This window comes from Phacochoerus africanus, chromosome 7 (assembly GCF_016906955.1).
Source record: "Phacochoerus africanus isolate WHEZ1 chromosome 7, ROS_Pafr_v1, whole genome shotgun sequence".
Taxonomy (NCBI): Eukaryota; Metazoa; Chordata; class Mammalia; order Artiodactyla; family Suidae; genus Phacochoerus; species Phacochoerus africanus.
In genome coordinates, this window is record NC_062550.1 from 68,043,915 (window position 1) to 68,057,852 (window position 13,938).

A 13,938-nucleotide genomic window follows, 5' to 3' on the forward strand; every position below is an offset into this window, starting at 1 on the left:
ATGTATATATATACATTTTCTTTTTAGGGCTGCTCCTGCTGCATATGAAGTCCCCAGAGTAGGGGTGGAATCTGAGCTGCAGCTGCCAGCCTACACCGAAGCCACAGCAATGTGGGACCCAAGCCGTGTCTGTGACCTACACCACAGTGCATGGTAATGCAGGGTCCTTAACCCACTGAGCAAGGCTGGGGATCAAACCTGTGGCCTCATGGATACTAGTTGGGTTCTTAACCTGCTGAGCCACAATGGGAACTCCAGGGCTTATATTTTAAAGTTTTGACTTGTGCCTTTGACATGGGCCCATTGGAATAGTTTCTCTGTAAATCCCAAGGAAATAAATTATCTAGGTCTCAGTCTCCTTTTTATTTACATGTGGTTACAGTTTATAAATACACTCACCATTTTCCTCTCCTTCCAAAACTCTCCCTTATACCTAGAACCCCACCCAAGCCCCCAGTTGTAAGGACTCCCTTTCCAGTCTAGGGGGGGAGGGAGGGTGGTCCTCCATGTCACTCCATCTTCATGTAGGGTCTCCCTCAGTCCACGTGCCCTCGAAGGGCCTCTGAAGCTTGGGGATGAGCACCACGAATCTACCAGAGGTCCTGGCGATGTCCTTGCAGTGACCATACGGCCGGCTCCCTTCTGTGCCATGCTTAGGTGTAGATGCTATGGGGGCAGCAGTTGGCGTTCCATGCCTTGTCCATGCCCGAGGCTGAGTTGGTGCAGCCCCAGTGGGCAGGAGGTCTGCAGTGGAGTCTCAGGCCTGCCTAGGCCGTGGTGAGAGTCCTGTGGGGGCACTGTACCCAGCCAGTGCCTGCCCTGCTCTTGGAGAGGTGTCTGAGGCCCGGCCCCTCAGGGTCCCTCTTGGGGCCCCACCCAGGCCCTCCGTCAGTCCCACGAGGGTAGGGTGGCCTCAGGGCAGAGGTGCTCTCATGCTTCCTTTCTCCTGGCTTCTCCCAGACACCATCAGGTGTGGGTGACAGATTGGGTCCTTGGCCCCCGTTAGAGGGAGTGGCACCCCAGTGTCTCTGTCTCAGCCAGGTGCCAAGCTTTGCCATCCTCCTGATAGGGTGTAGAGAGGCCGGGAGGGCCAGGGGCACCCTCTTCAGGGATGGGGTATGGAGGCTCTGGGGGAGCTGGGGGGTCCCCAGGGCCCCGTGCTCCCCCCAGTACCGGCCCATTGTAGATGTAGATGTTGCCGGTGACAGTCACAGACCCGCCGGTGACATGAATGCCATTGGTACCTGCAGGAAGGAAAGCAGAGCGAGGGGGCACTGTTGAGGGGAAGGTCTGTGTGGCCCCAGCATCGACCCCTGCGCCCCCAGTGCCCCTTTGGTCATCTCCCCACTCTGTCCCCCTCCATCTGCTCTCAGTTTCTGGAGCTCTGCATTCATTCCTCTGTCTCTGGGTTTTCAGTCTCTTCCCTTCTCTAATAAGGACACTCTGGCTGTCAGAGTCTCCTCTTGTTCCCGGTTCAGTCTCCTCTTTTTGGTCTGCCTCACACTTTCTCTCCTTGCCCACCTTCCCTCCTCCCACCCCTTCCCCCGAACCTGCCCCAGGCTCACCGTGGGCCACCTGGCCTTGCTCTGGGAGCTCAGCCTCCAGCTCCCGGGCCTGGCTCAGAGGACTTTGCTGTTGTAGCACCTCTTCCTTCAAAGCCGGGGTTGCTGGGAGCCCGGCCGAGGCTGGCGTCAAATCCCCAGAGGTGGGCAGGAGCAGCTCTACCAGGTCAAGGAAATGTGGGTTGACCCTCGGGGGCTCCCAGCTGCCATCAGCTGCATTTGATTCCTCTCCCTGTAGGACGGAGGCAGAGAACCAACCAAGGATGTGGGCCTCAAACCCCATCTTTCTGGAATTCCCACACCCCATCCCATGCTTAGGCTAAGCTGCGCCCTTCCTCTGCTCCTCATCACTCTCCCTGCCTCAGGGCATTTGCACTTGTGGTTCCCTCTTCCTGGAGCACTTTCCCCCCACATCCAGAAGCCTGGCCCCCTCCTTTCTTTAGCTCTGTTCAAATATCAGCTGATCAGAGAGGCCCTCTCTGTCCACTCTAAGATAATGTACCCCTGTCCATTGCCATTGTCCCTCATTGTCCCCCTACCAGGCTTTATTTAGCAGTTATCACCACCTAATACATAGTTGTCTAACTTTATTCTTGCTCCGCTGGTACGTAACTCCAGGAGGGTAGGCCCTTAATTTTGCTCCTCGCTGGTTCCACAGTGCCTCGAACAATGCCTAGCACATGGTGTGCTGGTTAAATTATTAGCTGAATAAGTGGATGGGTGGTGAAGCTGCATCCTTTTCCTGTCTGCCCCCCACCTTGTTCACCTTGCTATCATCTCAGCCTTCCCCATTACCTCTGGGTGCCTCTTGAGCAGGGATCCTGCAATAGAAAATGAAATGGCAGACCTCAGACCCCCAGGCTTTCCCCTCCACACCCCCCCAACGTGGTACTGTCCACCCTGGCTCCAGAAGGAACAAGTGATCATTGCCCTTATCTCCAGCCTCAGAATGGGGGGCTGGATGGAGCTGATATCTATGTGGGGAGCAGGCATTGGGTGTCTTGAAGGTGTAGAGGGGCAGAAGGGTCGGCCCTGGGGAAGCTGAATGTTTCTTCAAACCACCTCCCCCACCCAGTAGGCACAGACCCAGGCCTGCACCCCTGCCTGTGCCCAGCTCCTTCCTACCCAGTTTTCTGCAGAGAGAAGGGTGGCTTTTCCAGGTGCAGGCAAGGATGATGGCAATGAGCAGAAAGAAGATGAGCGGCAGCAGGATGGCCAGCACCACCATCATTCCTGTCAGGACAGCAGACAGAATACGGCATAAGGACCCCAAGGGAATTTCCATTGTGGCTCCGCAGAAATGAGCCAGACTAGTATCCATGAGGATGCAGGTTTGATCCCTGGCCTTGCTCAGTGGGTTAAGGATCCAGCATTGCTGTGGCTGTGGTGTAGGCCGGCAGCTGCAGCTCCGATTCGACTCCTAGCCTGGGAACTTCCATGTGTGGCAGGTGCAGCCCTTAAAATAAAAAAGGACTGGAGGAGGGCGGGTGAGGGGTGGGGAAGTTAAGGGGCAGCTCTTCAGTTCTCAGGCCACCCAAACGGAGAAAATGGGCGGGGGCTGGGGGGAACAGCTTTCCCCTTCTAGCCCCACTGCAGTTCCTAAAGGCAGAACTGGAGAAATTTCCCTTGGGTTACAGAGAGGCACTAAGCTAGACTAAGGGGAGCCGCCCCCAACCCCGACAGCCAGGAGAAACTGCTGCAGATGTTTGGCTGGTGTGGGTGGCCACTCCCCTAGAGACCAGGGTGGGGGCAGCCTTGTGGGTGAGGACAAGAGCTCAGGCAGTTGTGTCTGCAAGGACTGGAAGCAGGGGTGGGAGGCAGTAAAGGAGGGTGGGGCTTGGGGTTGTGAGCAGACTCACAGGGTAAAGCCACATTTCTGCGGGCTTGACCATCTTCCAGAGAGACCTAAGACCTCCAGCTGTGGGAGCTGACGCTGCCCCTCTGTATGTGAGGGTGTTAACAGGGGTGACGAAGTCGGGATCCTGGCATCTGAACTCTGCCTATGGCTGCCTGGGAGACGATGGTTGCCAGGTCTCCACCCGCTGACTCAGGGCAGGTCCCAGGATGGGGAGGGAAAGGGAGGCTGGGTGTTCAGTTCCTCAGGCGCTCACTGTAGCCATGGGTACCTGCTGCCTTCCCATGAGCCTCAGCACTGCCATCATCGACAGCATGGAGACTACCATGCCTGTCACCTGTGTCATCTGTGCCTGAGGAAAGTCAGGAAGACTTGGACATTTGCACCCTGGGAGTTTGCCTTTTCTGGTCCATCTAATTCTGCGGCCTAAGGGAGCCCAGAATGGGAGCCACGGGGAAGTTCCTGAGTGCCATAATGGGATCTGCAGCATCTCTGCAACGCCCAGACGCAGGCTTGATCCCTGGGCCTGGCACAGTGGAATAAAGGTCCTGGCGTTGTTGCAGCTGCTGTGTGGGTCACAGCAGGCACTCAAATCAGATCCCTGGCCCAGAAACTCCATATGCTGCGGGGTGGCCGAAAAAGAAAAAAAAAGGAAAAAGGGGGAGGCATGGGGAAAATTGGACCCAGAGTCTTAGATACCTGGATTCCTACCCAGTGTGTGTTTTTCATATAGAAAATGAGGAGATTAGCTTACATACTCTCTAAAATTCCGGCTCTAAAATGCCAATTGTATCTGATACACAGATAAGAATGAAGAAGAGGACGTGGAAAATATTTATGATATAGTTGAAGGAAAAATTGAGTTACCTTCCAATGACTCCACTTTTAGAAAAAAATTATTTTTTTCCATTACACCAAAAAATGTCTGGGAGGATCTATTCAAAAATGTTGAGTGGATATGCTGGATGATGGTTCTGTGGGTGATTTTTATTTCTGTTTATCTGAATTTTCTAATTTTCTGCAGCATGCATGTATCATGGCATGAGCTTTGGAGAAAGAAAGGCCTGAGTACAGGTTTTCATAACACCAGTTACCCCTGGATGATCTTGGGCAAGTTACCTAAACTCTCTGGGCCTCACTTTCCTCACCCAGTCAGTGAGGATAATAATAGGACCATTTCATAGGATCATTGAAGATTAAATGAATTAGTGAAAGTCAAATGTTCACAGAGTGCCTGATACACTGCCTCTCAATAAATGGAAATTATGATTATAAACACTTGATAATTTTTTTTAATGGCCACACACATGGCATATCAAAGTTCCTGGGCCAGGGATTGAATTGGGGCCCCAGCTTTTTTTTTTGTCTTTTCTAGGGCTGCACCCACGGCATATGGAGGTTCCCAGGCTAAGGGTCTAATTAGAGCTGTAGCTGCCGGCCTACACCACAGCTCAGGGCAATGCCAGATCCTTAACCCACTGAGCGAGGCCAAAGATTGAACCTGCAAGCTCATGGTTCCTAGTCAGATTCATTAACCACTGAGCCACAATGGGAACTCCGGAGCCCCAGCTTTGACTTATGCCGAAGCTGGGCCACACAGATCCTTTAATGCATTGCACCAGGCTGAGGATCAAACCCGTACCTCTGCAGTGACCTGAGCCCCTGCAGTCAGATTCTTATCCCATTGGGCCACAGCAAGAACTCCAAATACTTGGTGATTTTTTAAAGTGAATGAAATAAACTCTCCCCCAATTAATAACGATAACAGTCATTAGAAACACCCTGTAACCCTTTCTTAGGTGAGGAAATCAATAACTAATAACTCCACAGAAAAAAACAAGAAAGAGTCAAGCGTAGGATTGCATCTCTAATGGAAGTGTGTAATCTAATAAAGAGATATTCGGTCTAATAAATGGATTATACGATGGTGGCATGTCGAAATGATTACATCTCAGTGTGGGCATAATATTATATCTAAGTTATACAAAATCTATATAATACATCATTTAAAAAGTGTGCATGTGTATGTTTGTGTATAAGTACCCTACCCAGGGAGACTCCAATTTCTCTTTGAGGAGTTTCTTCTTGCCTCAATTTTGAGAAGAAAGGATTCATCATTTCCCTGCTTATTTGGATGGTTGGAATTAAGGCATCTTCCCAGGCGCCCCCTCCCTGTGCCCCTGGCCCCTCACCTGGCATCTTGGGGGGGTCCGGTGGATTTCTGCAGGTGGTGTCAGACTGAGTGGTGCCTGGAGCTGCCTCCACAAGGCCCTGGTCCTCACACCTGTGCAGGAAAGAGCCCAGCTCAGGTGGGCTTCCTCCCGGCTGGAAGTGGGAGGTGGTTCCGTGGAAGTGGGCACGGGCGGGGTTGTCAGCAGCTGGGGCTGGGCATGGGGCAGGGGACACAGATGGAGGCACACTCACCTCGTGTGGGGCTGGCAGCGGGCGCTGGGGGAAGAGGAATTCTGGAAGTGCCCTGCCTTGCAGGGAACACATTTTCTGTTCGCCTCCCTGACTTTATCTGGCAAGAGAAAGGCACAGCCAGCCCGGGTGAGTGGGCAAAGGAGCATCTGCCCAGATGTGAGCTTCCCTTGAGCCCTCTGGATGGCCCCCTCCCCACCTGCCCACCCACCCCATTCTGTACTTGGCAGCATATTTCCTGATCTCCAAGTTGCCCAAACTTCCCCAGTGCTGGGAGGACCCCCCTGAGCTCAGCACCGTCCTGGGCCATTTCTCTGCAGGTCCTTTTGGGGGCCTTTCTCAGGGCAGGAGAAGAGACATTTTATGCCAGAGAGTTAAGCGCCTGGAGGCTCGCCATGAACACAGCACCGTATGCCCTGATCCCTGTTCAAGATCACCCGCCCAGCCTCCTCCCTGCCCTCTGCCCCCAGTGACCTCTGAGCTCAGCTTCGGTGCCAGGTGGGCAGTTGAAGAGTGGCTCGCAGTGGACACACTCAGAGTCCCAGAAGACGCAGAACATCCCGGGCTGGCAGCGGCACTGGGCTTTGTGTTTGCTGGTACAAGGCGTGACCTCCATGAAGCCCAGCACTGGTGGAGAGACGGCAGGCTCAGCAGAGGGGCCGCACTCCTGGGGGTCCCAGCACACCCCCCCGCCCCCGCCCACCCCGGGCACACCCCACTCACTCTGGTCACAGGGGCGGCACAGCTGGCAGATGGAGAGGTGGTTCCAGTGCTCGTTGTAGGAATTTTCAGGGCATGTGGCACAAGCGGTGTTGTGGTCATGGCTACACTCAGCTGAGACGTGCGTGCCTAGGATGCGAGTGGGGCAGTAGAAGTGTCAGGGGGCTGGGGTTCCACCATCCCCTCTGCCGCTCGCTGTGTGACCCTGGGCCTGTCCAGGTGCCTACATAGGAGGGACGGCCAGTGTTGCTCACCCTTTGCCTGTCACCTGGGACCTGATGTCTGCCTTCCCTCCAAGGCAGCCAGGTGGGCTGGAGCCCCTGTAACCCCCCTCCCTGTCCCAGCATTCCTCTGCCCCTTGCCTCTCACCTGGGGGGCAGCGCGAGCAGCAGACGTGATGTTTGGGCTCGTAGTACTCCCTTTTCTGGTCCTGGCAGGTTTGGTTCTCCGGGCGGTAAGGGAGCACCTTCAAGGGGGAGATGAAGTGGGGGGAGAATTATTCAGGGGTCAGCTGGGGAGGGCAGAGGGATTACAGAGAGGGCTGCCCAGACCCCTCTCCCTAGCCAAGCCCACCCCCGCCCCCTGCACGGGGCCCTCCCTCACCAGCTGGGACTGGGATGCTGCCTGGAGACTGCAGAGGCCCAGCATGAGTGGCCCCCAGGCCAGGCCGCAGGAGGAGGCGGCCCACGGCAGGCGCATGGCGGCCAGTCGGCCAGCCGACCAGATGGGTGGAGGCCTGGGAGGAAGATGGGAGGCCTGGACGTCCCGGGCAGTGGTGGCAGCAGCGTCCCCAGCTCAGGGGCTGGGACGGGACTCGGGCTGACGTGCCCCTGGGGGCCGGAGCGGCCGGGCCTGGCCTGGCCTCCAGGGCTCCAGCGCCGGGCTCAGGAAGTGGGAGTGGAGCAGCCGGCCGCGGGGCGGGGACAGGGAGCGCTGGGAGCTGGGGCGGCTGTCGCAATCGGGAAGAGGAACAGGCTTGGCTGCCCGATGCAGGGCGGGAGGGGGTGGCTGGGAAAGCACGTGAGGGCAGCAGGGCCGGAACTGGGCCTCCTCCCTTCTCTGGAAGCCTGACTGGAGAGGAGGACGAGGAGACAGGCCAGGCCCAGCTGGTGGGAAAGGGGCAGCAGAGCCAGGGGACAACTCTCTGATGGTCCCTGAGAGCCCAGCTGGGGCAGGGCTGACCCAGGCACAGATGGAGGTCTTGGCAGAGCAGTGTCCAGCGGGCACCCCGTCTGAAAAGTGGATGGGCCTGAGACTGTCAAACTTGGAGGGTGCAGAGACCCATGGAGAGTCTGGGACAGCCAGCAAGCCAGCCAGCCAGCCAGCCCAACATCTGGGAACCAGAAGACCCAGCTGGCAGACTGGACTCCCGGGTTCCTGCCTTGTTATGTGACTTTTTAAGATAAACTACAAAGGAGTCACTGCCCAGCCAGCCCTCCCCTTCCCTGAACCAACCTGACCCATACATCAGTGGGCACAGGTCACCTACATGACCCTTGAGGGGTTCAGTGGCCCTGCTCCCCTGTCCTCAGAGAAGGCAGAGGACATGCAGACTGAAGTCCCATGAACAGGGCAGCTGGACTGGCGCTGGGCAGCCACCATCCCCAGTCCTAGCCTCTCACCCAGGAGTATTTGAATCCCTTTGACCTGGAGGGAGCTGACAGCCCACCAGTCCAGGCCCTTCACCTTAAGGATGAGGACACTGAGGCCCAAATGCCATGCAGAGACCATGGTTTGAGGGAAGCTCACTCTGTCCCTGCACCCCTTTCTTCCTACAATTCTCCTGCATCCCATTAATAGTACTTCCCCCTTCCCCCTATGGCATGCTCTCTGGTTTCCAAATTTCTGTGCTCCTGGCACAGAGGGTCCTTGAGGGTCACCTGAGCTCTGGGAAGCAGCCCCACCCCGGGCCTGCCCAGCCCCTCTGCAGATCACTCCCTGTGACCCACTGCTTGTCATTCACCAGCCACTGAGCCATGAGTTCTGCACTGAATCCATAAGTCTGGGTTCCCCGAGTTTCCTAGAGTTTGGCACGGACCACGTGTCCAGTATATATTTATGGAAGAAACCGATGCTATCTCCCCCATGTCTCATGGCCAGTCCATGGCAGAGCCATGGGGCTCCAAATTTCTGGGTCCCAGCTCATTCCAGCAACCATGCTGCCTCCTTGTGACTCGGGGGGGTGGCTCCCTAGGCATGAGGGACTGACTTGCTGTCTTGAGAGAGGTCACCTGGGCACCATTCCCGCCTCCTCCCTGGAGGGCCATCTTTAGCACACAGCCTGACCCTGGTTGGTCTGACTGGCTGGACAGCCTCCTGGTGGAGGATCAGGGAAGGCCTGGTCAGGGGTGCATCTGGGGAGCAGGGCTCACAAAAGGGTGAAGGGCCCTGAGCTGTAGACATCTCTCGCTCTGCTAGTGCAGGCCTAGGGCTCGCACGCTGCCGGCAAACGTCCGAGGCTGGCTGGGAAGGGAAGGAATGTTAGAACAGCGTGCACTGCTCAGGGCTGTAGCTCTTTCCAGGTCCAGGGAAGGTGGCTGGGCTGGACTCACACTGAGCTCTTAAATGCATAAAGGTCTCTTTATGGTAGCCTTAGATCCCTTTTTTCTCTCTTTTTTCTAACTAAAAATTTTAAGTTGAGAGTTCCCGTTGTATCTCAGTGGGTTAAGAACCTGACTGGTATCCATAAGGACGCAGGTTTGATCCCTGGCCTCGCTCAGTGGGTTAAGGATCTGGTGTTGCTGTGAGCTGTGGTGTAGATCTCAGCCAAGGCTCTGATCCTGCATTGCTGTGGCTGTGCCGTAGGCTGCTGGCTGCTGCTCAGATTTGACCCCTAGCCTGGGAACTTCTATATGCCAAGGGTGCAGTCCTAAAAAGCAAAAAAAAAAAAAAAAAGAAAGACAGAAAGAAAAGGACAGTTGACATTTAGTTGGTTTGGAGTTTCCATTGTGGCTCAGTGGGTTAAGAACCCAAATAGTCTCATATATATTTATGTATGTGTGTGTGTATATATATACACCACCACATCTTCTTAAACCAATTGTCTATTTTTTTTTTTTTTCCTTTTTCGGCCATACCAGCAGCATATGAAGTTCTCTGGCCAGGGACTGAATCCGAGCGACAGCTTTGACCTATGCCACAGCTGCAGCAACACCAGATCCTTAACCCACTGCACCGCAGTGGGAACTCCAAATCTGTGTGTTGATGCACACTTGGGTTGCTTCCATGTCTTGGCTATTGTAAATAATGCTGCTATGAGCATAGAGTTTTCATCTTTTCTGGGTATATACCTAGGAATGGGATAACTGGATTGTATGGTAGTTCTATTTTTAGTTTTTAAAGGACCCTCCCATACTGTTTTCTGTAGTGGCTGCACCAATTTACATTCTCACCAACAGTGTACAGGGGTTCCATTTTCTCCATGCCCTCTGCAGCATTTACTATTTGTAGGCTTTTTGATAATAGCCATTCTGACCAGCATGAGGTGATACCACATTGTAATTTTGATTTGCATTTCTAATAATTTGTGATGTCGAGCTGCTTTTCATGTGTCTATTGGCCATCTGTGCGTCTTCTTGGGAAAAATGTCTATTTAGGTCTCTTTTTTCTTTTTATTATGGAAATCACACGTCATATATACTTACACGAAAGAAAAGAAAAAGTACTGTGAAGTCCCAGCTTTGACTCAGACAGGTTCCGTTTCTTCCATACAACCCTCCCCAACTCTTCTAATATCCTGTTATTATTTTGAAGCAAATCCCAGACGTGTGTCATTACATTTGAGAATATTTTGAGACTTAAAGACAGGGACTGCTTTTCTTTTGAGGTATAACCTCTAAACAAGGAAATGCATAAAGTACACTAATCTTATGTATATAGATCAATGCATTTTCACTTTTGTGTATTCCTGAGTATCTCCCCAGAACACTTCCTGCACTGCCAAAGTTCATGCATGCCCCTTCACAGGCAAGTACCATCTCAGATCCTTTTAACTCCAGCTGGCTGAATTGTATCCTTTTTGCTGCCTTTCTCATGCTGTCACTTCACCTTCAAGGACTCTCCCGGTTCTTGGGAAAGAGCCCTAAGACCTGGATTTTAATTTTAGCCCCATCACTTCACCTCTCTGGCTCTCCTTTCTGGTGCCCAATCAACTGCTGCTTTGCTTGCAGATCTGACCTGCTCGCAACCCTTCCCCTGCTCTGGTCTGTATCACTACTGGGAACTACATTTCCCAGAGTCCTTTTCCCTCTGGCGTCCCTGTAGGTTTAGCCAATAGGAAGACAGGTGGGTGGGGGGCAGGCAGGTGGGAGGAGGGAAGAAGCCTGGCTCCTGGCTGGCCTCTCTTGCTGCTTTCTGACACATGTCCTGAGACTGGTTCTGTTACTTCCTTCCCTCCTTCCACAATCCCATCTCCTGCCAGGCAGTCCCCACTCTTTAGTTCCTGCCAAACAGCTCTGGAGGCTTCTGGGTCTGTAAGGCTGTGTTAGAAGACTGTCTTTCCAGCCCGAGGTGTAGCTGCTTCCTGTTTTGCTATTTTCTTGGTTGCCTCGCTTTCCCCCATTGGCTGTTCAGCTCTTCTAGCAAGCATGTTCCGATTCCTTATATTACATTTCTTCCATCTGAAAGACTTAGAGTGTTTTTTGTTTCTGGACCATGCTCAACAAATCTTATCCATAAATGATTATTATCCCTGCCCAGATTTCTCCAGGAGAATTAGGGGAACTTCACAGGGTGAGGAATCCATCAACTCTTTGTGGGCAGTCATTGTCTCTGCTTCTTCCCTTTAGTGTTCTTTACCAGCTTCCTTGAGGTTTTGCTTATTTCCGCGGGGCAACACGAGACCTGGACTGAGTGCCCCACAGACCCCTCCCCCACCAGAGTGTGTGGGGTGGGCTCTTCCCCAGGTCCCTCTAGAGGGGGTTGCTCAGAGACCCTTCTTCTGAGATACCCATGAGGAATCCAAAAAGAGGGTTGGTGGGAAAGGATTCTTCTTCTTCTTTTTTTTTTTTTGTCTTTTTGCCTTTTCTAGGGCCACGCCTGTGGCATATGGAGGTTCCCAGGCTAGGGGTCTAATCAGAGTTGTAGCTGCCAGCCTACACCACAGCCATAGCAACGCGGGATCTGAGCTACGTCTGCAACCTACACCACAACTCACGGCAATGTTGGATCCTTAACCCGCTGAGCAAGGCCAGGGTTTGAACCCGCAACCTCATGGTTCCTAGTCGGATTCGTTAACCACTGAACCACGACAGGAACTCCAGGAAAGAATTCTTCTAAATACTCATCTTTCTCTCCTTTTTCCTGCGTGGCTGCCCTTGGAAAGGGGCTAGTAAACACTGAGAAATGTGTAATTGATGGGGGCTGTCCTTCAGAGTATTTTCATGGGGGACACTCCTTTAGCCCAGCCGTTCTCCACTGGGGTAATTTTGCTCCCCGGAAGATATTTGGCAATATTTGGGGGAGTTTTTGATCGACACAATTCAGGGGGTACTATTGGCATCTCATGGGTAGACGCCAGGGATGCTCTTAAACATCCTACCCAGACATTTGCATTATGCAAATGTCAATAGTGCCAAGGCTGAGAGGTCCCACCTTAACCCAAAAGAATAAACTTCCAATGGTGAACTTCTAGGCATCCTTCCAGGTGACTGGATTAAGAGCAGCAGGGAGGGATTTTCTGGAATATCATTTTAAAGAGAAATTTATGCAGGTAAAAGGAACCATTTTCCATAGCAGGCAGCCCAGTATAGAGAGCTAATTAGCTCTAAATAGTAAGAGTAAAGATTACATTTGATTAAGCGACTTGTTTTTTTTCCCTAGAAAGGATAGAGACTGAAATGAAAAAAGTGAAGGAAATTTAGATAAATTAATAAGCCACAAATTAATGGGTTATTAGAGGAAATTAGGATGTTGGATGTCTTGAGGATATTTTCCTTAGCATATCACTCTCTCTGCCAGAGATACACCTGGGGTCTTACCCAAGATGCGAATTCTGCTGCTAATTTCGCAGAAGGGGGGCAGTCAAAAAAGAGTGACCACTAGACCACCAGAAAATAAGCCTAGTGTCTGTACTCAGAGACCTCATAATACGATCCGTGCATACAGAAACACACAGGTGCACACATGCACACACCCACACACCAGGATAAGTGTATTCAGCGGTGACTGCTGCCCTAGCCTTCTAAGTCAGGTTCTCTCCTGGAGCTGGAGGAGAAGGTGATCACTTCCATTATCCCCCAATCCCCGCCCACCCACCCCGGGGAGCAAGAGGCAGGAAGACCCTCCCAACTCCCAACCCTCATCCCACTGCAGACCCTCTAGTCTCACCTCTCTTCCTGTAGCCTTTGCACAGTTTATGGCCAAACCGCAGGGTTAGAGGAGGACCTGTCCTGGGAAGGGGAAGGAAGGGCTGGGGCTCTGGGAGAGGTGGGGGGAGCTTCCAAGACAAGGTCTACAAGGCCTGGATCCCCCACAAAACAGGACTCTACTTTCCTGGAAAGCAGAGGCTCAGCTGTCACGCTGGCCCCACCCCCAACTCCTGGCTGATGTGGGCACAGTCACTTTGCTTCTGGGCCTCATGTGTGAAGCAAGGTGCTAGATGCAGAATCAGCTGGAAAGGGTCTTTGTGACCATCGGGGCTGCCTTTCACCCCTGCCTTGCCCCCTGCCCTTTCACTGAGAGCCTTGAGATCCAGAGAGGTAAAGCATCATTTTCAAAGTCATGCAGTTTAGAGGCCAACGTGGACATCATAGCATAACGCCTATAATATGGTCCTATATATGAAATAAACCATGCATTTTGTTTTAAAAAAGTACAAAAAGTATAGACATGTAAGTCTATAAATGCACACGCTCCAAAGAAATAAACACAAGGGTTCCCGTTGTGGCTCAGTGGTTAACAAATCTGACCATAAGGTTGCGGGTTTGATCCCTGGCCCTGCTCAGTGGGTTAAGGATCCAGCGTTGCTGTGAGCTGTAGTGTAGGTTGCAGATGAGGCTTGGATCCTACGTTGCTGTGGCTCTGGCGTAGGCTGGTGGCTACAGCTCCGATTAGACCCCTAGCCTGGGAACCTCCATATGCAGGTGCGGCCCAAAAAGGACCAAAAAAACCCCAAAAGAAATGGACACAAATAGCAGTGACTCCCCTGGGCTGAGAGGTGGGAAAGGACTGGGACCCAGGGAGGCTTTTATTGTTGTTAGAAAATTGTGTTGTGACAAAAGCATCCAGGTATTTTTTTCTGCACCATTAAAGATAATCTTTAAAATGGAGCTATGACATAAGCGCAAGTCTCAGATTTCTATTTTTCTCACAACAACAAGCTTGCTCTGGCCCATTCCAGATCTGGAATGCGGCCGTCTTTGTCTCTAAGCTACTGCACCC

At 52.7% G+C, this 13,938-nt stretch overlaps 1 protein-coding gene across 1 annotated transcript; it reads right to left on the reverse strand.

Moving 5' to 3' along the window:
- Positions 1 to 344: 344 nt before the first annotated feature.
- Positions 345 to 7,476, reverse strand: LTBR (lymphotoxin beta receptor). Its single transcript, XM_047787761.1, has 10 exons — positions 7,162 to 7,476; positions 6,928 to 7,024; positions 6,562 to 6,687; positions 6,313 to 6,465; positions 5,842 to 5,938; positions 5,610 to 5,701; positions 2,688 to 2,795; positions 2,358 to 2,383; positions 1,566 to 1,794; positions 345 to 1,244 (listed from the first exon to the last, which is right to left on the reverse strand). The coding sequence occupies exons 1-10, from the start codon at positions 7,255 to 7,257 to the stop codon at positions 1,003 to 1,005; spliced, it is 1,266 nt and encodes a 421-aa protein (XP_047643717.1). The 5' UTR covers positions 7,258 to 7,476; the 3' UTR covers positions 345 to 1,002.
- Positions 7,477 to 13,938: the final 6,462 nt, after the last annotated feature.